This window comes from Lactuca serriola, chromosome 7, assembly GCF_051521515.1.
Source record: "Lactuca serriola cultivar US96UC23 chromosome 7, Lser_US96UC23_V15, whole genome shotgun sequence".
Classification (NCBI taxonomy): Eukaryota; Viridiplantae; Streptophyta; class Magnoliopsida; order Asterales; family Asteraceae; genus Lactuca; species Lactuca serriola.
The window spans coordinates 101588278-101612275 of NC_136414.1; the positions used below are offsets into that span (position 1 = coordinate 101588278).

Genomic DNA, 23998 nt, shown 5'->3' on the forward strand with positions numbered 1-23998 from the left:
AATTAGGACTAAGGATCTAGGAAGGATGCCTTATGTGCCTGCTATATGTGTTTCACCTTTATAAGAATTGCATGCTAGTACAGATTAGTTAGGATGATAGCCTGAGTAGTATATGCTTGATCATGTGTACTCGATGTCCGAATGCTGCTTGCTTTGTGCTTTTAGGAGTTCTAGTTGTCATTCACTAACTAGAAAACAAATATGTTAAGTTACATATTGCAAGGACTAAATAATTTCAGAAGGTTAGGTCTAGCGCTATTTTGTAGCTCATGTTTGAGTCCAACCGTTGTAGGGTAGGATCTCTCATTTGAAGAATTATCTAGCCTGAGTAATATGTGATAGTATTCGTAAGCTAGTTAGGGGAAGAAAGTAGGGACTTCTTATGCAGCTGATGGCGGAGAGTGGGATGGTGATTAACCTAGGGCAAGCCTAGGATGAGAGTAGCAGTAGAATGGGCTTGGTGGAGTCGAGGCAGTTCTTGAGGAAAGTACGGATAGATGTGGAAGGTAGTATGTGCCCATACTACTGAAAGCAGAGGATCCGTACTCGAATCGGTGAAGGCTGAGACAAGACTATGGAACTTGTAGTAGATGTGATCCCTCGAGTTATATTAGTATTATGACGTTTTTCATTATGTGTTTTCAGAATGGTGGTTTTATGCCCTAGACCAACAGTCGGCAGTTTAGGTGCCGGAGAGGGATCAGGTTTAGGCTCTGGAGTTGAGCACTTGGATGAGTAGACTAGAGAGTTCATCTCCTCAGAGATCACGCGTACCATACTTGAGCAGACTCATATGATCTTCGGTTCAATCAAGGAGGGTATTATGGAGCTTATGGACGAGAGATTCAGTGCGTTTCACAATGAGGTGGCGGCCATGATGGGGTCGTGCACGCTCACGTTTAGAGAGTTTAGAGCATGTGGAGCTCCTGATTACCAGGGGGCTCGAGAACCCAGTGCTAGTACCAGATGGTCGGAAGATGTCGCCAACGCATTTCGCACCAGCAGGTGTCCCGAGGGGGACAAGGTTAGGCTCGCGTCCTGTCTTCTGAAGGGCAGGGCACGTGACTAGTGGGAGGAGGTCGGGAGAGCCATTGGAGACGACACTATATTGGATGCTATGACCTGGAGTGATTTCACGACTAGGTTTAGAGTTGAGTTCACACCTGTTATTGAGATGCAGTAGATTGCTAGGGAGTTTAAGGACCTCTAGCAGACGACAAAGACTGTGGCAAAGATTACCACCAAGTTTAGGGAGAGGACCCTTCTTGTTCCACAGTATGCGGCGAACGAGGAGATGAAAAAGGCCCGATATCATGAGATGTTGCGGAGTGATATCCGCCATTTTGTGAGTCGATCCAGCTGCAAGACGCTGGAGGATATGATAGCGAGGGCTCATGAGAGGGACATTGACCTAGAGATGGAGAGGAAGAGGAAGCCAGAGGTGACGTCTGGCGCAACAGGTACAGACAAAAAGCCCAAGGTGTCTGATCACAGGTCTAGGGGATAGCAGAACCACAGTCGGTGTGGCAAGTGTGGCAGATTGCACGATGGAGTGTGCAAGGCAGGGAGTTCCGGCTGCTTCAAGTGCGGTCGGACCGGGCGTATGAGCAGGGATTGTACGACTACGATCACCAACATAGCATCTGATCTGATTTGCTTTCATTGCAATCAGAGGGGACACAAAAAGTCCTAGTGTCCGAGTTTAGCATTAGCAGGACAAGTGGTGGCACCCGCTCCTGCTACCCTGAGGATTACAGACGGCTGACAGGGTTGGGCCGAGGCGCCAGTGGTGAAGAACAGAGCCTTCTAGTTGATAGCAGAGGAGGCACGAGCGACTCCTGATGTGGTTGCAGGTATGTATTTTCTCCATCATCTTTTTATTTTCACTGTTTAATTCTTATGTTTATGTGGGTCGTTCTTAGTGAACGACATCTCAATTATGGTATTGTTTGATTCGGGGGCTACCGGTCTTTTGTGTTGCTCGCTCTAGCAAGCTGTTTAGCAGAGCTCTGGGGGAGCTGGATCGCCCACTCGACGTCGAGATAGCTGATTACAGGACCGTCAGGGTCACGAGGGTTCATAGAGGATGTACGCTTCAGTAATTTGATGAGCAGTTTCCAGTGGATCTGGTTCCTATTCCCCTGCGAGGGAATAAGGTTATAGTAGGGATGGATTGGTTGAGCCCCAATAGGGCAATATTAGATTGTGAGCAGCAGTTGGTTAGAGTTCGTACGTCCAATGGGGGAGGGTTAGGGATTCAGGGAGAGAGGCCACAAAATGAACCAATTTTCTGTTCTACAGTGAGGGCAAGACGCCACATTCAGCAGGGCTGTGCACAATATGTCGCATATGTCGTGGATACCCGGGATAAGGGTAAGGTGACAGTTGATGATGTACCATTAGTATGAGAGTACCCAGATGTATTCCCGAAGGATTTTCCTGGGATACCTCCGGAGAGACGTTGAGTTCTGGATTGACCTGGTCCCAGGTGCGGCTCCGATAGCCAAGGCACCGTATCAGTTGGCTCCTCTCGAGATGCAGGAGTTGTCTACAAAGTTGCAAGAGCTGCTAGACAAGGGTTTTATCAGGTCGAGCTGTTTGCCATGGGGAGCCCCGATCCTGTTTGTGAAGAAGAGGACGGGTCGCACCGTATGTGCATAGACTACCGGGAGCTGAATAAGGTAACAGTGGAGAACCGTTACCCACTCCCGATGATAGATGATTTGTTCGACCAGCTTCACAGAGCATCTTGGTTCTCCAAGATTGATCTACGGTCTAGTTATCACCAGATGCATGTCAGAGATGATGATGTGCAGAAGACCGCTTTTAGGACCCGTTATGGTCATTATGAGTTTGTGGTGATGCCGTTTGGGCTCACCAATGCTCCAGCCGCGTTCATGGATCTCATGAACCGCGTATGCAGGCCAATGCTGGATCGGTCTGTGATAGTATTCATTGATGACATCTTGGTGTATTCCAAGAGTAAGGAGCAGCATGAGGAGCACCTGAGGGACGTGCTAGAGACCTTGAGGAAGGAGAGAATTTTGGCGAAGTTCTCCAAGTGTGAGTTCTGGTTGTGCGAGATGCAGTTTCTGGGACACCTTGTCAACTAGAAGGGTATATTAGTCGATCCGACCAAGATACAGATCATGATGCAGTGGGAGGCCATGAGTTCTCCATCTGAGATTCAAAGCTTCCTAGGTTTGGCAGGGTATTACCACTACTAGAAAAACAGCCTTTTACGACGCTCATTGCGCGTCGTAAAAAGCTCAGACGACGCGCAAATGCGCATCAAGGAAGGCCCTGTCATAAAGAGAGACGACGCGCATTTACGACGCGCAATTACGACGCGCGTTTACGACACGCAATGCGTATCAAGGAAGGCCCTGTCATAAAGGAAGACGACACGCATTCGCGTGTCGTAACCTTACGACGCGCGTGTTAATGACATGCAATGCGTATCAAGAAAGCCCCTGTCAAGAAAGGCCATGTCATAAATGAAGATGACACACATTTTTGCGTATCGTAAATTTAAATATTTAAAAAATATATATATTTATATATTTATTAATTTTTAAATTAAATTTGCATTTAATGTGTCATAATAGAAATAAAATACCATATACAAAAAAATACAATCCATTGAATAAACTTTAATGTCATACAATTCTATTTCTTACAATATATAAATTTGCATTCATCTAATCTACTCTATGTTTCATACTAACAATTGAAATGAAGAATACAACACTTGCATTTTCAGCATCTTATCTCTTTCGGCTTGAGCTTTCTTTTCCACTTCTAACTCGAGAGCTATTCGCTTTCATCAACCCTGTAAACACAACACAACGATTTGAGGACACCACACTGCCATGGTTATTGAAAGAGCCAAGTGTAATATTGAAATATTGGAGACCATGTGGTATTGATGTCTGACAAACTTAAGCATTAAGCTCCAAAATCCTGCACCACCCAAACTTAAGCATTAAGCTCCAAAATCCAATCCAACAAATTCAAAAAAAAAATAAGAGACATACTAACATCAACAAGACCCTCTTGGATAAGCAATTCAGAAAGCTCATCTCCTTTGTTATTGTTGTTCACACGAGCAGCAGCTTCAACCACAGATGAGAACACTACATATGGCGACTCGTGGTGTTCGATCTTCTTAGCCAAATCCCGCAGGTTCAACTACAAACAAAACACATCAGTTTCAGTTTCAGTTTCAGTTTCAAATACGTCATTTGTCATTTTTACGAAACTTTTCAAACAAACCTAAGGAGCACTCGAACTATCATTTATGCTTCTAGGTTGAAGCGGTGGTTGTTGAGGCATGTTTAAACCAGATCCCTCACCACCAAAAGTTTGGGCAACAATCGGCATCATCTGTTGTTTCATACCCGACAGATCAAAACCACCACCGCCACCACCACCACCCATACCGAAAAACATGTTGCTCAGATCTTGATTCCCATCAATCTGTTGAGCAATTTGATTTATCGTGTTCATCATTGCAGGGTTCTGAGTTAGTTGACCCAACATGTTCCTCAATACATCCGGTAGAGTAAAAATGTTGAGCATTTATTTTAATGTATAATCATTTGGCATTTGTAGGTACAAGCTGTTTAGTCAAGCATTTGCATGTGATAGGACTTAAGAGTGTCAATTTGCGTTCCAATAGAGTAAAAATGAGAGTTTATTATTTATGATTTGTTTTTTATTTTTTGTTTACAGGGCTCTGCATTTAAATGTGAACAAACTCACGGAGGAGTTGGGCAACGAAAAGAGATGATTGATTCAACAAAGGTAGAAGACATAAAGAACGAAACGTGAGACCTGCTTTTGTTTATCTTCAATGAATATTACAGAAAAATTGAACTTAAAGAAAATCCCAAGGTTATTTCAGGCCCTGTAATTATATTATTAGTTCTATTTCTAGGAATTAATGAAAATATCAATTCATGATTCCATTTCAGATAATGAAATTGGCTACACATTTAATGATGGTCCAAAAGCATGGATATTTCAAAGGGAAAGTTGGTAAATTCAACAAAGACTTAGTGCAGTCCACCTTAGCGTTCAAGGTGGTGAGAGTTGGGACTTGACAGCTTTGAAGCTATGATATCACATAAAGAGACCTAAAGCAATATTTGTTATAAAAATAAAGTATTTGATTTGGTGGAGAATTTGTATAAAGGGGATAATTATCCAAATGCTTTTGAATATTTAGTTTCTCTTCAAAGGGGTCTATCATTTAGCAGGTAAGGTTTTTTTTTTTTTTTTTTTTTTTTTTTTTTTTTTTTTTAATTAAATCTTGAATACAACTTTCATATTTAGTTAATCACAATATTGTGTTACTAAATATGTTGTACATGAACTAAATCAATTCAAGAATTTCCTAGGCCATCTTTATTGATTCAGTAAGGTAAGTATATTGCTATTTGATTACTTTATTTGTATTCACATATCTTACTTTTTTGTTATGATTTTGCGATGATTGCTCCCCATGCATGAGGAGATGTTCTTATTTTGTGTTCAAAGACGATGTAATCACCAATCCCAGTTTGGCTTGAAACTCCAGACAAGAGACCATCAAGTGCAGGATTTGCCACCATCTGACTCATGATTGCAGTAGGATCCATCTGGCCAGCTGGACTAGAAGTAGGCGACGCATTAACAGGAGGCACAGGGGCATTACTAGTAGTAATCACTTCTGGTTTTGTCTGCCGACTTCGTCTCTAATATCACATCACATTCATAGAACAAGTCAAACAATGGTATATTGGTCATTTTTAAAAAAATATGGAACAAGTGCACACACCTTGGGTTGTAAACCTCCTATCCCAAGTCAAATAGGAACGGTTGGAGCATTTGTTGAGTTATCATTGGCTGGAGTTGATGATGAAGTAGAAGCATCATTTTGAACCTCACTTGCAGACTTTGTTGCACTGCTACTGGTAATGGCAATGGTGTTTCAGCACCTTCTATATCCTGCTCCATAGTCAATACTAGATTAGTGGCATTCTTGTAATTATAAAGTCGATAAAAAAATTGAAAACATACCGTTCTAGTCTCAGATTCAGACACACTTCCATCTAGTTGGCCTGGATGTACAAATATCAAACTTTACACAAATCATTTAGAAAAAAACACCAATTAAACATGTTACGCATATGACGTACCTTGAGAAGCTGGATTTTCACTCCTTGTGCTATCATCAACAGTAATACCTCTACTTTGTTTTTGCACATTAATTCCTGCAGCAGCTAAAATTGTGGAATTTTAAAGAACAACACAGTTAGATATACTAGTTTTTGGTATGTAAAAGGAGATAGCAGTAATGGAATCCCATTTGATTCATGTATTCCAGTATACTACATCATAGCATTTTCACTACAAACCCAAATTTCATGTTATCCCCTGCATCATATTACCCTACCACCAGATTCACCTACAAGATCAAAAAAATTCAAATCAAGATAAACTTTTCAACAGACGCTTAACTACTCTTTCATTTTTATCATCATAATAAAAAATAAACATCATTTAGTTATTTATTGAGTTTAGAATCAACACTTGTCACTTCCTGAATACAATATTCTTCTTTAGTTGGCAGTGTGGTGCATTTAAAATCATTGGATCTTTCAAATTAGATGATAGATGGCATAGAGTGGATTAAAGAATAACAAACTACACACTACTATGTTGTGACTTGGGGAATGGCCAAGTATTCTTTTGAGGCATTTCATCTAACAGGTGGTAGAACCTATAAAAAGGTCTGACAAAAATAATAGAAATGATGATTGGTAATTTCGTATCCAGCAACAAGTGATTTTCAAAGGCTTTGAATGCAGAACAAAGTATTATAAGAATTGAACAATCAATCATTTTATGAAAGTAGGAAGCTTTAATAACCAAACTAATCAGCTTATATTGCTATTCATCCCATAAAATTTGTAGTTTTGTACTGTATAACCCCTGAGAAGATAACGAAATTACCTTTAGATTTGGAATAATCTCCATGTTAAGAGCATCTGGTTGGGGAAGTCTTTCAATAACATTCACATTCACCTACCTATAAGTAACACTCACACTGTCAGTTTCATCTATTCCAAAAAACGTTTTTGGTTCAAGTGTACAAAGTTTATTGAAATATGAACCATAAATAGTATAAATCAATGGCAGGAGGCTTATCGGAATCAAACAAAGGACTCAGTTGAAAATCAAATTCGACCTACTTGACAAACTTACCAATATTTTAGGGCTAAATGCCCTACAAATTGGGGGGAAAGCAACCCATCTCTCTCCCTTTTGAGCTACCTCAGTAATAATGTGGGTTGGCCTTGGAGTCGTTGTGAATCTACTTTCGCCCATCATTCTAAATCGACACCCTTTCTTTCACCTATACCGTACAGGCAGAAGACGATGTTAGAGGCAGTTTTGATTGAGCTATTTGAGTCTTGGGAAGGAGAAATCAAGAACTCATGAACATAAGATCAGAAAACATTACCAGAAGCATATTCATTCAATCACGTCAGATGTTCCAGAGAAAGGTCGTCGTTTTTTTGTACCAATGATTGGGAAGAGTAGTTTCAAAATTTCAGAACTTGGTAGCCATGGTGGAGGCGTGAAGAAGAACAGAGACGGGTGTTTAAATATCAGCGTGAGAATAAACAAGGAAGAAAGGCGGTGGTTAGGAGATCGTTGTAAAAACATGGCCATTGGCTTCACAGGGGAGGCGACGAGAAGCAAAATTACAGTCGGTATCCCAGAAACAGAGACGATATTACTGCCTAAGTGCCAGAAACAGAGACGATATCCCAGAAGCTGCCCTAGCTTCTTTTGATCTTCTATCTTGTGAGAAAGGGGAATTCGAACCTTTGTTTCTGGTGGTGTTGGTGGTCCGATGTAGATGGGGTGTTGGGGGCGGCAAGGATTGGATTTTTTTGAGAAAGCATGTGAGAATGTCTTTGCGGTGGTGTTGGCGGTCTGAATCTTGAAGAGTTAATACTTGGGTGGCCTTCCATATCACGGTTCCTTGTTTCATCGATGCCTATACATCCGAACAGAACACACTACAAATATGGTGGTGTGAGTGATGGCTAGGGTTCTTGAGAGAGAACAAAAGATTTTTTTGAGAAAGCGTGTGAGAATATCTTTGAAGATATTGTGGAGAAAAGAATACAGAAAGAAGCAGGTCGAAGGAATAATGCAAGAACACTGTTGGCGAGTATTCTCAAGAACATCAAAGATGAAGCAGGTGAAATCACAACAGAGATGAAGTAGTTGAATGGAAATCAGAAGCATTTTTTCTTGATTGATATGATGAAGTCGAGTGATGGAGATGAAATTGTAACCTTGGATCTGTGATTGAGAAGTTGCACAACAGTGAGAGGAGAATGAAAGATGCATCAAAACACTTAGGGCAAAGAGGGTAGCGGGCTTTTCTAATTTTTTGGCTTTTCTTTTCCCGCTTGTAGCTAAGGAACGCGCGTTCATAAAATTATAAAGCGACACCTACAGAGAACGCGCATTTAAGATACAACGCACTCCGTGTTTTTAATTTTTTTTCTTAGGGCACTAATTTAAGGGCGCGCAATAATGCGTGACCTAAATCCTTAAATTTTCTGAAGAGATGACACGTTTTTAATGTCACTCTCGGTTGCGTAACATAAGTTAATGAGTGTCGTGGTTTGCGCGTCGTTAAAGGCTATTTTTCTAGTAGTGTACAGGAGATTTATCTAGGATTTCTCAAGGATAGTAGTTCCGCTGACCCGACTGACTAAGAAGTCGGTGGTGTTTCGCTGGGGCCCTGAGCAGCAGACAGCCTTTGAGACGCTCAGGCAGTAACTGTGCGAGGCACCAATTCTTACCCTGCCAGATGGAGTAGATGACTTTTTAGTCTACTGTGATGCTTCGATCACATGTATGGGAGAAGTGTTAATGCAGCGGGGGCATGTGATAGCTTATGCCTCGAGACAGTTGAAGCCTAACGAGGCTAACTACCTGACGCATGATTTAGAGCTGGTGGCAGTGGTGTTTGCCCTCAAGATTTGGCGGCATTACATCTACGGGGTCCGGTGTACTATCTACACGGACCACAAGAGTTTGAGGTACCTCATGGATCAACCGAATCTGAATATGAGGCAACGTTGGTGGTTAGATATGGTAAAGTATTACAACTGTGAGATCCTTTACCACCTGGGCAAGGCCAACGTAGTGGCCCACGCCCTGAGCCGCAAGGCAATAGCGGCTCCAATCCGAGATATCTGTCTAAGGATGACAATGATTACTCCACTGCTGGAGCAAATTAGGGAGGTGCAGGTTGAGGGTCTGAAAGAGGAGTGCCAGAAGTGCGAGAGGATAGTGGGCCGAGTAGCTTCGTTTGATTACGATAGCCAAGGATTGTTGACCATGCATAGGAGGGTCTGGGTACCGTACTGGGGCAGAGTACGGCAGGTGTTGATGGATGAGGCCCACAAGTCTCGGTTCTCCATCCATCTAGGGGCGACGAAGATGTACAGAGATCTTCCACCCGATTATTGGTGGCCCTGCATGAAGCGGGACGTAGCTTGGTACGTGGAGAGATGCTTGACCTGCACGAAGGTCACGGCAGAGCACCAGAGGCCAGACGGCAAGATGCAACTTTTCTAGATATTCCCGTGTGGAAATGGGAGGATATCACTATGGACTTCATTATTAAGCTTCCCAGGACCGCATGTGGGGTTGATTCGATATGGGTCATCGTGGATCGGTTAACCAAGAGCGCTCATTTTATACCGATCCAGGAGAGCATCTCGGCCGAGAAGCTGGCCGAGATTTATGTGCAAGAGGTAGTGGCACGTCATGGAGTGCCTGTCTCGGTGGTGTCAGACCGAGACGTCCGGTTTACTTCCAAATTTTGGAAGCGGTTTCTTGACGAGATGGATACTCGTCTCCATTTCAGCACCACTTTCCACCCTCTGACAGACGAGCAGAGCAAGAGGACGATTCAGACTCTCGAGGACATGCTTCGGGCATGTGTGCTAGATTTCGGTGGCAGTTGGGATACGTATCTTTCGTTAGCGGAATTTTCGTATAACAATAACTATCACTTCGGTATAGACTGGCCTCCCTTCGATATGCTCTACGGGAGGAAGTGTAGGACCCCAATTTGTTGGGGTGAGGTCGTCAGAGAGTCATGGGGAGTACGGAGGTAGTACACAAGACCACGGAGCGGATTCAACAAGTCCGGAGCAGGCTCCAGACTGCTCAGAGTTGACAGAAGAGTTACTCCGATAAGCGGCGTTCGGACTTGGAGTTTCAGGTGGGCAATATGGTCATCCAGAGAGTGTCACCATAGAAGGGTGTTATCAGGTTTCGGAAGCGGGGCAAGCTGGGCCCTAGGTTCATTGGTCCATTTAGGGTTTTGGCCCGGGTGGGTTGGGTTGCTTATCTGTTAGATCTTCTAGCAGAGCTCAGCCAGATCCAGAGAACATTCCATGTGTTCTCAGTTGCGGAAGTGCTTAGTGGATGATTTAGCAGCAGTACCCCTTGAATACATTCAGGTTGATGATAGCCTGAACTACATCAAGAGACCAGTGAATATTTTAGATTGCAAGACAAAGGAGTTGAGGAACAAGAGGGTAGAGTTAGTGAAGGTGCAGTGGCAGCACCATAAGGGTTCAGAGTGGATGTGGAGCCCGAGGAGGATATGAGGGAGCACTACCCAAAGTTGTTTTCGGAGACAGCAGACTTCGAGGACGAAGTCTAAGACAAGTGGGGAAGAATTGTAACACCGGTCTCAGGTACACATTTAAATTTAAAGCAGCTTCATATTTACCCTTAGACTCGATGAGTTGAAGGCCCAACTCGTCGAGTAGGATCGACTCCAGGTCGGGGGATTAACCGACCTACTCGGCGAGCCGGAAGGCCGACTCGACGAGTAGGAGCTTGCTGAGTGAAACCCTAAATTGGAGAGTTTGCACCCTATTTAAACAACTTATGAGGCTTCCACCCCAGCCCCCATCACCTCCAGAACATTAATCCCGAAACAGTAATCCTCCATAAGTGAACTTGAGTTTTCTTGGTTGTTTCGAGTGTTATTTGGTGCATCTTGAAGCTAATGGAAGAAGCGGAAGATAGAAGAATCAAGGGAGAAGGAGTAGATCTAGGAACTACACTCCATTTGCCTTCTTTTCTGGTAATCAAGCTTATAACATGATCTTCTTTCTCTTAGATCTATTTGTCCCCATATTAAGAGGGTTTTGGCTCAAAAACCTTCGTCCTTGATGTTGGGACGTCCCAAGTGGTTCATATCTCAGATCTAGGTTCTAGGGAGGAGTACATGGCATAAAGATGCAAGCTTTATGGCCATGATAGCCCCATGCATCTTGTAGACCTCATTTTTGGTTCTTTTGAGCTTATAGTCCCATGGATGGACGTAAAGTTCATGACTTTACATGTTATATCTACCTTAGGAGTCCAGATCTACCATTTGGATAAGATTAGCACAACAAAGTTGCAGCAGTTTGTTGTACGGGGTAAGTTTCCTCTAGTAGGAACAGGTCTAAGGCACCAATGCCGATCCGTTATGTGGTTACAATATGTCAGGGTTAGCCCGATGCAGTTCATTTGTTCAGTTTATTCCGGACTCCGGTTCGATGCCGGGGTGGTCCCGAGAAGTAGTTTTGTATGCCTGTTGTCTTTGTGATTCATGTATGTCTACGTTATGTGTTATATGTTCTGGACTCTGGTCCGATGCCGGGTAAGCCCAATGCAGTTTATGTGAGTATGTTATATGTTTGAGCTATGTTATGATTCAGTTTATTCCGGACTTTGGTCCGATGCCGGGCGGGGCCCGATGCTGTGGGCGGGGCCCAAGTTATTCCAGACTTCGGTTCAATGCCAGGCGGGGCCCGATGCAGTGGGCGGGGCCCAATATTTTCTATATTTGCTTAGTTTGGTATGTGGTGGTTTGGGGGAGCTAACTAAGCTTCGTGCTTACAGTTTTCAGTTTTGGTTTCAGGTACTTCGGCTAGTAAAGGTAAGCGCTCGAGTTGATGGCATGACACACACCACAATTTTATTAGCCTGGGAGCTTACTCTGATATTTTATATGAGACCGTTATATGTTGACAGTTTTTATGGGATTCTGAGATACATGTTTGATGATTTTATTTTATGGTGATAATACCATGTTTGGTAAATGGTTTTAAAAACGAAAATTTTGGCTTATATTTTTGGGATGTTACAAGTTGCTATCAAAGCCTTGGTTTGAGGGATTTGGGCATACTTACGGGTGTGCCTGAACTCAAACTATGTTTGGTAAATGGTTTTAAAAACGAAATTTTTGGCTTGTATTTTTGGAATGTTACAGATGGGCTAAGCTTGCATGGAAGTCCATGGATAGTCCATGGAGCTTTTAACCCATGGATCCTATGGAAATGAAAGGTCATTGGTATTAGGTTTTACATGGATGTAACCCTAATCCACTATACTATATAAAGAGGTCTTTGGAACTTGAAATGGCACTAGTGTGTGAGATAACAAGGGTGGGCCGATTTCAAGTGTGCATCATATTCTTTCAAAGTCTTCCAAGTTGTTTTGGTGATTTGTGATTCCACTTAAGGCATTCACATCATTGGTGCTAGGCTCTTAAAGCTCCAAGCAATCAACCACAAGAAAAGGTATGTCATCCTACTAGTTTTTATATTACATGTACCCCCAATCACATGCTTGTTAGGATGAAACCTTGGAAAAAGAAAGTTTGCATGTATAATAGAGAAAACATAGATCCAAGGTTTCTAGGGTTCCATGAACACCATATGTGTGTTAGAATGCTCAAAACCCATCACTAAGACCATCTCCAACCCATCTCCATTTCCCCCCATAAATGGAGTAAAAAATGGAGTAACTAGTGTTTCATCTCCAACCCTACTCCATTTTCTACCCCATTCTTACCCCTAAAAGTATATTTCAAGAATATTCCATTTTTATAACTTATATTTATTGTCAAATACACCCCTCTACTAATTAAACTCTATATTTATGATTAATTAATATAAATTAGTATATAACATGATATTATAAATTTTAAATATTGCATTTAAATTATAATTAGTAGATAAAATAAACTGGAAATGTATAAAATAAAAATGAAAGGGACTAAAATTGGCAACCAAAGTTCACCTCCTTTTTTGGAGATATGAATAGTATTCCCCCATATGTGGGGGAATACTATTCATATCTCCAAAAATGGAGATGAAAATGGGGTAGGATTGGAGAAGAATGGGGGAATAAATGGAGTTTGGGGGTGGGTTAGCGATGCCCTAAGGCACCAAGGTCGTCCCATTATGTGATTATGATATATGTGTTAGTCACTCTGTGATTTGATCTGCTATGTGATTGTGTGTTTTTGCATGAAAGACCCCGGGGGGAGCCTGTGGAATTGGATGTAAGACCATGTGGGGTAGCCCATGACATTCCTACGTAAAAACTATCTGGGGTAGTCCATAACATTGGATGTAAGACCATGTGGGGTAGCCCATGGCATTCCTAGGTAAAGACCATGTGGGGTAGCCCATGACATTGGATGTAAGACTATGTGTGGTAGCCCATGACATTCCTAGGTGAAGATCATGTGGGGTAGCCCATGACATTCTTACAAGTTTTATGTATGCATGGCTTATGTGATATATGTGTAGCTTTTATAGCTAACATGATATGTGTATGTGGATTGTGTGTGGTATGTTTTGGGGAACTCACTAAGCATTGCGCTTACAGGTTGTTGATTTGTTTCAGGTACATCTGAGCCCAAGGGCAAGGGCAAGGCGTGATAGCGTGGCGTGCACTCTATCTCTCTTTCACTGATATGGTTTGGGGACACTCTGATGTTTTTATACTAACATTGTAATGAATGTGGATTTGAAAACAATTGTTTTGGGATTTCATGATTTATGCAAATGTGTTTGGTTAATTAAAATGAAAAATTTCTTCGTAAAATTGGGTCGTTACATGTTAAACTATAAATTTAAATACCTACTTGAACCTTGCCAAAAACTTCATTTTCCCTTAAATCTTTAATAAATGCATCCAACTTGATCTTAAATAACCTAGATAATATATCCGGTCTATCTTCTGGATGAAGTGGAGTGTGCTTAAGAAACTTTTGAACTTTTGGCCATTTTGGATTACACGTAAAAGTTATGAGAAAAATCAGGATATCCAAACCATTTATAGAGCGACATGGCATCCAAATAGTTTTGCATCATATAGCGTGCACCACTGGTAAATGAAGAAGGTAAGATCACATGTTGCCCGATGTTAGAAATATATGTACTCCCAAGTGCTTGTTGATTACACAAATTCTCATAAGACCAGTGTTCTAAAAGGCGCGCCATGGCGCGCGCCAAGGCGCGCCATGGCGTGAGGCGTGGCTTCGCCGTTACGAAAAGCTTCATAACGTTGTTGTTAGGCGTAACGCGTGGCAAGGCGTGATATGGCGCGCCATGGCGCGTTATGGCGTGTTATGGCGCGTGTTTTTTCGTTTGAGACACAATTTTTTTCGCTTCATTATGTCTTTTCAAATCGGAGATACAAGTATTGTGGTTTTTGTTAACTTTTTGTTATTAGTTATTGATCTAACACTTCTAATAAGTAGTTATATTTAATATAAATTTATATTTATGTGGTAATATAATTTTAAATTAATACAAAATCGCCGCCTTACATCACGCCTTGAAAAACGCCGTGGCTCGCCATGGCTCGTTAAGCTTGAGGCTTGGCCTTGCCGCCACGCCACGCCTCACGCCATTTAGAACCTTGCATAAGACTCACATGTAAGAATTTTTTGTTGGTTAAGTATGAAAAATAGTCTCTCACTTTCAATCATGGTATAACCATCAACCAAAAATTGCTGGAACAACCTTTTTGCATTAAGAATTAATGAGAACGATTGATCCATGTCTTGAATTCTTTAAGCCAAAAATTCTCTCATTGTACAGGTTGGACGCTTGCTATTACTTGAAGATGTAATACCTCTATAAAGGATGTCAACTCTGTAACCACCATCGCCATATGGAAATAGTAATGGATACTGAAGAGCAGGGTAAGAAGGATGTAATTCACTGATACGTTTGAATAATCCTGATGAAGTTTGAACAACAATATCTCTTTTTTCAATTGAATCACAAATGTCACCGAAAACTAAAGTGGCAACCTCAGAAGAACTTGGTAAGTTATACGTCCTTCCATCTTGTTCTCTATTTCCAATTAATCTTAACTTCAAATTAGCACAAGGATTTTCATGTAGAGTGTCTCTTACCATCCTATAAGACTTGACCAACGCATTGTTTGAATCTAATATATCCTTCAAAAATTCTATAATCTAGAGATCATGTGATCTTGAAGTTGATGTTCGTTGGTCCATGGAAAACATTATAAACAATTATTTAATGTTAGTACAAAAAATCAATGAATTGAACTGATTTATTAAAGTTAATTGTAATAATATACCCAATACTTGTCGATCTATTTGAAATCTCGTTCTCTCTCTCTCTCTCTCTCTCTATATATATATATATATATATATATATATATATATATATATATATAACTAACAGAATTACAGTCTTGAACCAGGAGTAGGTAAAAGACTTCCCATACTATGATAATTTTGACTATTAAGTCTGAATATGTATGGTGCTTTGCCTTTATTGATATATGAATCAACTTTGCCTCCTATCGATGTAAATGAAAACATTGAATTGTACTGTCGAATTTTCTTCATGAAGTGTTTGCTTTTTGAATCTACCGATCTATACAGATTTCGGTAGGATGACGATGCTTCTTTTAAGGATGGTAGCTCAACATTGCTATAACCGCAACATAGGGAATCAGATGTATTGCCTTTGTTTTGCCCTATAATTGATTCAAATTTCCATAATTTTGCATGACAAATCTCACATATAATGTCAAGTCAAACACATGTATAGCAAATATAGATGGATTCTTCCTTTTTAATTGATGTTTTCCTCTTGGTAACTTGATTGACGAAGAATTCTGGATTATTGTCGAACGATTGTCGGATGTCATGGCATTACCAAACACAAAATTATCTTTTTTAATAGATAATGGTGTTTGAAGGTTATTATTGAATATATAACTGCCTAAAAAAAAAATACAAATTACAACGTTAGCATTTGGTATGATTTATATAAAAGTGAAGCATATATTTTTAAATTGGTGTATTTAGAAATACATACCATTTGAAATGTTAGAAAAATGGAGTTCTAACATTTATATTTGTTGAAGGAAAATTATGTATTATCGTAGAACGATTGGTGGATATCGTGGCAGTACCAAACATAGACTTATCTTTGTTAGTAGATAGTGGTGTTTGAACGTTATTATTAAAAATATAATTGCTAGAGAAAATAAAAATACAAATTAGAATGTTAGAAATTGTTATGAATTATATAAATGTGAAGCATATATTTTTATATTTGTGTATATGGAAATACATACCATTTGAAAATTTTGAAAAGGCTGTTGTAACATTTATATTTGTTGAAGATGGATTAATAATTGTATGTTGATATACACATAATTTGACCGAGTTTATATTTTCATTGTCTAATGTACCATCAATATAGTTATCTGTAGATATTAATCTGCGACCACGACTGTAGACATCTCTTATATAATGAGAAAAAATAGTTAGTAATAATCGAAATAATATTAGTTATTAAAAATAGTAAATTAAAGAGTCTCGCAAATTTTATATAATTTTTATATTAAAAAATAAATTAAAAAAAACAAATATAAATACCACTATTCGACTTGTAAGAAACATGTGTAATAGATGAATTTTGATAGGTTGATGTGGTAATATTTTGGATTTTCTATTATCCAAATATAATTTTCTAATTTTTCTCATCGCTTTCACGTTTATAGATTTTGTAGTATTATTTGAACCTGTAAAATAGTAGAAAACAATTTAAAGTCATATTTTATGATATAAAGTTAAATATATTTAATTTTTATTTTATTTAATTTTATTTTTTAAATAATAAATAAATAAAACATATAATCAATGCAAAATAAATTAAGAAAATTACCGTATTGGGTACAATGAATAAAAATGTATAGTAGGTGTACGATGAGATGATGATGTGGTATATTGTTTTTTGGATTTTTTTTATTCAAATATGACTTTCTGTTTTTACTTCTCTTTCTAGCGTCTGTTGCATTCATGTCATTGTTTGGTATGTAATGATAGTAATAGAATACAGTTAAAAAGAAAATTAATAATTTGAAACTAACTATTAGAGACGACTGGTAGGTCATGTAATATGTATAAACTTGAATACATGAATTGATTAATAATGTGTAGCAAAAAAAACTGGGTCCGGAAGACCGGAACCGGTTAGAGTTTTTATGGGATGATCATATTAACGGGTTGGAATCATCTATTCATTTACCAAATATTAAATCTGGTTAGAAAATCCCATTCTGGACCAAGCGGTTAATTTAAAAAAATAATAATAATTTATAAAAACAACCAATAAAAGGGTTAGATTACTCAATTTCGTTTGTGTATGTGTGTGTATGTATGTGTTATATATATATCTACCCTAATAAATAAGAATGATTTTGCCACTTGTCATTTTCACATTCAATTGGCCACATGTCATTTTATCATAATTTTGAGATATATTTATTTTCCACTTGTCATTTACTTCATTTTTCATTTCCAATATATCATTAATTTAGTTTCCATAAATTAAACACTATTAATTTCAAATTTCAAATTCTAAATTTTAATTTCAATTTCAAATAAATTTAAAGTTTAAACCTTTGTGTTTAACATTTTGTTATAATTTATCCATTTGGTATACAAATCTAATAACTAAACATATAATTTTAATTAATTTATTTTTTGCATGTTTTTTTCTCATAATTTTCAGTTATTTTAAATTTCAAATTCAAATAAAATTTTCATCTAATCGTTTATATTAACATTTTATTTTAATTAACCCGTATAATATACGGGTCTCACAACTAATAAAAGAATGGAATCAGTTGTATTTTTTTTTAAATATGGGGACTAAATAAAAACTTTCTCTTGATGGAAAATAGATAACTGAAAAGGAACATACCTTCAGACGATGGATGCCCTTGTGCAGAATCGGAAGAACAGTGGTCGAAGGAGGTTCGATTTCCTGCGATTACAGAATGAAAGCGGGGAACTTTTGGCTAATATTGAACCAATGAAAGGCTTCTTAGCATGCGATTTCAACAGGTTAAAAAATTAGGGCTTTTTTTAGATTAAGATGCAAATTGCTTGAAATCAGGCGGAATACTTTCTCCTTATTCAATTATGAGGTCATAACACTTCTTTATGTATGTGTAAAAATAAATCCTAAATATCTCTCTAAAAAATTTTAGTTCCCGCTAGTGTAATTTCATTTTTGGGTTTCAAACTTCCCGCTTGTGTAATTCAATTTTTAAAGGGGATAAGGAGAAGAGTCTGATGTGATTAGGGATGATATACGTTTTTTTGTTTGATATTAGATACAAATTTTTCTATTTTGTGAATTAGTCACTAATCTGTTAGTTTTAATTTTGCTCAAAAGAGAGATGTGTGTATGAAAATTGCGAAGGGTAGAAACTTTGCTAAATCTGAGTAAATTCATGAATGCCATCAATTCTGAATTCACTGTTTGACCAAAAGTAAACAACCTTTATGTTTTTTTAAAAACTTTTTTAGGGGGTAGTATAATAGAAACAATTAACGACGTGGTTCTCTACATACCTTCAACACCCTTTTTCTCAATCTTCAAAATACCCAAAACCCATTTTGGCTCCAAATCAATGATTTGACCAAAAGTCAACATCTTTATATGTATTTTTTTAATCCTTTTGCTTACATGTCAACTTCTATTCCAAGGCATAAAAGTGGCGCGTGTCTTCAAATGGAGCCAGTGACATGGTATACATTTTATCATTTCTACTCCAATGGATCGATTTTCAATATTCATGTTTCCTTCAAACATGTCTAAATTTCTGTTACATGGTTGTACACAAGGTTAGTATCATAAATAAACAAGAAAACAATGAAGAAAATGTGTTTATAATAACATCCGTTGGTTTGTCTACCTTTTAGCTCTTGCCAGATGAGAAACCAAAACTTACTTCACTTGGGAGAAAGGAAACCATTAGAATTTTACCAATTTACATGTATTTTTTAATCCTTTTCCAGAAGTTCTTACTGTAAAATTACCTATTTACCCAGGTTGTTATTATGAAAAAACATTGAAATTGATTTGTAGTCAACATGACCTTCTTCATTATTGGAGGGTAGTTTGGACTTTTGATAAATAGTCAGGATCTCATAATTATTGAAGGTTATTTTGGACATTTGGAGAGAACACTATCGGTATGTATTTCATATTATAAGAGAAGACTAAGAGGGTGTTTGTTTTTTCTCTGCAGGTCTGCGTGACCTCTTCTGTCTGCGAGGCGCAGACCACGCGCAGACATAATGGTTTGCAGTCTGTTTGTTTTTCTGAAGTGCGCAGACATAAAAACGTCTGCGCGAGGTCTTCACCACACAGATATGGGATAGTATCTTCTAAAGTCTGCAAGCCCTTTAACCTAAAAAAAACGCGTCTTTTTTTTTTTGCTTCCGCCTCCAGTCCTCGTCCAACCCTCCCAGAAAAAACCCTCGATCGATCGATCGTACTCCACCTTGCAGCGACCACCACCGTCGCAACCCTCCTCTCCGATCAAAACCATCGATCGCCGCCTTCCTCTCCGATCCGGCGTCCTCCGATTTTCCGACCATCACAGTCGATTGCAGCAGCCGGCGAACAACAAGGTCACAGCGACAACTTCAACTAGCGACCAAGCGACGACTCCTCCCCTGCTCGCCGCCGTTAACCAGCGCCTCCCCTGTGAAGCCACCGGCCGGAGACCGTCGCCCCCACAGCTACACCGGAGACTTCGACCTCACAGCTACAGGTTCGTTTTTTTTTTTTTTCCTGTTGTCAGTCTTCCTTCTTCTCCCGACTTTCTGTTATTCCCTTCTTATCTGTTGCATTGAAGCTATAGTTCAGAATTTATGTTAATTGATGCATAACTCATAAAAGAGTTGTAAAATAAAAACATTTGTAATGAAAGTAATTTATCTTTGAATGTGAAATTGGATTTGATTTTGAATGAAATACCGAGATGTTAAACCTGTAACATCTCCAGCTTGGTCTGTTTGATCGAAAAAGTCCAATTGTGTATGTGTTTGTGCTTCAATTAGCAATTGAACCTGGATGTTAAACCTGTAACAGTAGCACCCAAATTTTCTGTTTAATTCTGTTATTGTCAAGCCTGGGCATGCCTCCTGTTGTTTTGAATGATGTTCTTATGATGCTTATATGATACCTTGAATGTAATTTAGGTTATGTACACCAACAATGTTAAATTTCCACTCACCCATATTATCAACAATGCTTATAATTAGAATTGATTGTATTACTTAAATATACAGTAATTCAAAGTTGTGTATATATATATATATATATATATATATATATATATATATATATATATATATATATATATGATTATTGATTGTGTATATTTATATGATAGTGTATATGTATATGATTGTTGATTTTGTATGTATATGATAGAAAGCATCAAAAAGAGACATAAGTTTTGTTTATTTGATAGAAGTAAAGTTTTGTCGTTAAAGTGAAGTTTATTTGATTTATAAAGTTTTTTAGAAAACTTTGAATTAAAACACTCTAATTGAGGTTATTTATAATTGAATAAAAAGTTTCACATTATTGTGATTGAAAATAAAACAAAATTACAAATTTGTCGTGAAAATAAAAACTTTTTCTTGAAATAATGATGTTACTTGTTCACTGTTTATTGTTATTTGGTTATTAGAGATGGGAGAAAAACAACAATGGACCAATGAGCACTTAAAATGCTTATTGGATACTTGTATTGAAGAAGTAGTTAGAGGTCCTTCAGTTAGGTCCTTCAGGTAGGCCCTATAGATCCTTTACGCTTTGTCGCATATCATATTTTTGGAGGAACCATGAACATGAGAGAGATGTGGATGCATTTGCCCGATGTTCCCGAGATATTACGAGGGTGGCTTGAGATGACGGGTACCAGTTTAGGAGTTTTGAAGGATGGGAAGATTGTTCGATGATTTTCTAGTGTTGAAAGTATTTGTTATATCTTTTTGCCCTTGTTGGAACTACTTTGTTAAATGTTTTTGCCTTTGTTGGAACTATTTTGTTAGGACTTTTTGCCCTTGTTGGAACTACTTTGTTAAATGTTTTTGCCTTTGTTGGAACTATTTTGTTAGGTCTTTTTGCCCTTGTTGGTACTTGAAATATGATTAATGGAATGTTTATTTGATACTTAAAATATGGTTTATGTAATGTTATTTTGGCTTGAAATATGATAAATGGAATGTTTATTTGATACTTGAAATATGGTTTATGTAATGTTTTTTAAAGTTCTACTTTGTTGATTTTAGGTTCAGATGGATCACGATCAAAAGTTACTTCTCGTAATTCTAATGTACCTATACATCCGTTATTTTTGGAAGAGGGGTGTGAAACGATTGCGGGATAATGATTCGGAAATGACGGGACACGAATACACATTGGAGTTATTACACCGTAATCGTTTACAATGTGTTGAAGTATTACGCATGTCCCGTGAATCTTTTGTACGACTATGTGCTCATTTTAGAGCAAATTACTCATTAAAGGACAACAAACATGTATCAGTTGAGGAAAAGATGGCTATGTTTTTGATGATGATCGGACATAATCAACGTTACGTGATTATCAAGCGGAGATTTCAACACTCGAAGCAAATAATTCATAATTTTTTTTATGAAGTGTTGGAAAAAATGATGCTTTTCGCACAAGATGTTATAGTACCAACATCTTTTAATCTGAATCCAAACATTTCAGGACATAATAGGAGGCTACGAAGGGTTTTCAAAGGAGCAGTTGGTGCACTTGATGACACTTTGATACATGCTGTTGTCCCTGCTAAGAAACAAGAGTTATATAGAAGTAGGGGAAAGGGAGACTGCTACCAAAACGTATTGGCAATATGTGACTTCAATATGATTTTTACATTTGTTGTGACCGGGTGGGAAGAGGTAGCGCATGACTCTAGAATATTATTAGAAGCAGTAGCCGATCCACAAGCATCATTCCCGTTTCCACCACCAGGTAATTTTTTGTTTTTTTTTTAATATTTTCATTTTAATTTGAAAATTGATTAGTGTTTTGCATTTTTTTCAGACAAATATTATCTTTGCGATGCCGCGTATGCACACACTCGAGGATTTATGGCCCCTTATCGTAATGTGAGGTATTGGCTTGGAGATTTTCGTCAAAGATGTGCATTGACCAATAAAGAAAAATTTAACCATGGACATGCAAAACTTCGGAATGTCATTGAGCGTGCTTTTGGTGTTTTGAAAGCACGCTTCCCTATATTGAAGAGGATGACACCATTCCCTAAATTGGTATTAATGGAAGAATGTCTAAAATATGTTTCATTATGCGTAAAAAAACATTATCTATGATAAATATCAAAAAATATTACATTTATATTTTACAAAAAAATACTAAACTTCTTTTAGCCTATATATATATATATATATATATATATATATATATATATATATATATATATATATATATATAGGCTAAAAGAAGTTTAGTATAAACTCGTAAACAATCTTCTATTATATGTGTTTAGGATTATTTTTGGAGTCAAATTGCCATAAAACCTAATGTCATGGGTTACTTTGTTCCACTTTGTATTATATTTAGCTTTTTCTATGTACATTGCATTATGCCTATTGATTTTATAGATGTAATATAATCATCTTTTGTGATTTTGGTAACAGCAAGGAGATATCATAAAAATATGAAGAGTAAATTACTGAAATCGTTCCTGTGGTTTGGTCAAAATTGCACGTTTGGTCCCTAACTTTTTTTTTTGCATTCGGATCGTCCTTGTGGTTTGATTTTGTTGCGTTTTTCGTCCCTATGGTTTGGTAAAAATTGCATGTTTGGTCCCTAACTTTATGTATGTAAGGGACGAAAAATGAAACAAAATCAAACCACAGGGACGAAAAACGCAACAAAATCAAACCACAGGGACGATCCAAGTGCAAAAAAAGGTTAGAGACCAAACATGCAATTTTGACCAAACCACAAGGACGATTTTAGTAATTTACTCAAATATGAAATATCTTTTTTTTTGAGAATATTGGTTATGTGATAATTTAAAGAAACAAAAAATAGTAAATTGATAAAACGAAACACAATAAGAGCGTATTGTGAGTTCTATAAAAACAAATGTAACGCCCGTGTTTTTAGACTAGACATTAATATTGACATAATGGTTTAGGTTAACCTTTGTAACTCATTTAGAAGAAATGAAAAGGAATTATGTGAATTATGTGTTTTATGCTTAATTATTAGGGTTTAATTAATTAAACATAAAAATAAGCATCAAAATTAAAGTGTGAGATAAGCCTGATGTCTTTACATAAAGTTGTAGTGGTTGAAACAAGGATTTCGGGGATATAAAGAATACTGAAATCCGAGTTATAACGAAGAAGTTATGACCTGTTGAAGTTTCGCGACAAAACCGACACGGTGCCGAATGTCGTAAAAAGTGAGTTTTTGATAAACTACTTTTTAGCCTTAGTAATCTAAACGAAATTCGTAGTATTCGTTAAACCGAGAAGTTCGATAAAAAGAACGCCCAAATTTGACTTCGTATGATGAAGTTATGATTTTTCGAAGTTTCAGCTTAGCAGTAGACAGCTAAAAACTCAAATTTTAGATCGAGCGATTTTTAGCCGACACAACCTAAACAAGAATTGAAGGTATCATCATTAGGAGCACAACTGTAAAAAGTCTGACGAAAACGGACGGCGGATGAAGAAGTTATGGATTTTTAA

General features: G+C 37.9%; 2 protein-coding genes across 4 annotated transcripts; one reads left to right on the forward strand and one right to left on the reverse strand.

Annotated features, from left to right (window-relative positions):
* Window positions 1-14956: 14956 nt before the first annotated feature.
* LOC145064257 (uncharacterized) lies at window positions 14957-15307 on the reverse strand. The gene has a single exon (XM_079011739.1). It carries the CDS (start codon window positions 15305-15307, stop codon window positions 14957-14959), a length of 351 nt encoding a protein of 116 aa, XP_078867865.1.
* A 2793-nt stretch (window positions 15308-18100) lies between these two features.
* On the forward strand, window positions 18101-22667 carry LOC145062648 (uncharacterized). Of its 3 annotated transcripts, none has more exons than XM_079010230.1 (4): window positions 18101-19069; window positions 19477-20004; window positions 21536-22247; window positions 22320-22667. In XM_079010230.1, the coding sequence occupies exons 3-4, from the start codon at window positions 21542-21544 to the stop codon at window positions 22604-22606; spliced, it is 993 nt and encodes a 330-aa protein (XP_078866356.1). In that variant the 5' UTR covers window positions 18101-19069; window positions 19477-20004; window positions 21536-21541; the 3' UTR covers window positions 22607-22667. The 3 variants fall into 3 exon arrangements, with proteins under 3 accessions (XP_078866356.1, XP_078866357.1, XP_078866355.1); XM_079010231.1 differs by having other exon boundaries at window positions 18101-18973; XM_079010229.1 differs by having other exon boundaries at window positions 18102-18283.
* Window positions 22668-23998: the final 1331 nt, after the last annotated feature.

What these genes read in the sequence shown, in the direction of transcription:
- LOC145064257 (XM_079011739.1), bottom strand. Translation starts at nt 15,307, where the DNA reads ATGGTAAGAGACACTCTACATGAAAATCCTTGTGCTAATTTGAAGTTA.
- LOC145062648 (XM_079010230.1), top strand. Translation starts at nt 21,542, where the DNA reads ATGGATCACGATCAAAAGTTACTTCTCGTAATTCTAATGTACCTATAC. An exon ending in ATTCCCGTTTCCACCACCAG is followed by an intron (nt 22,248 to 22,319) that starts GTAATTTTTTGT and finishes CATTTTTTTCAG; the next exon opens with ACAAATATTATCTTTGCGAT.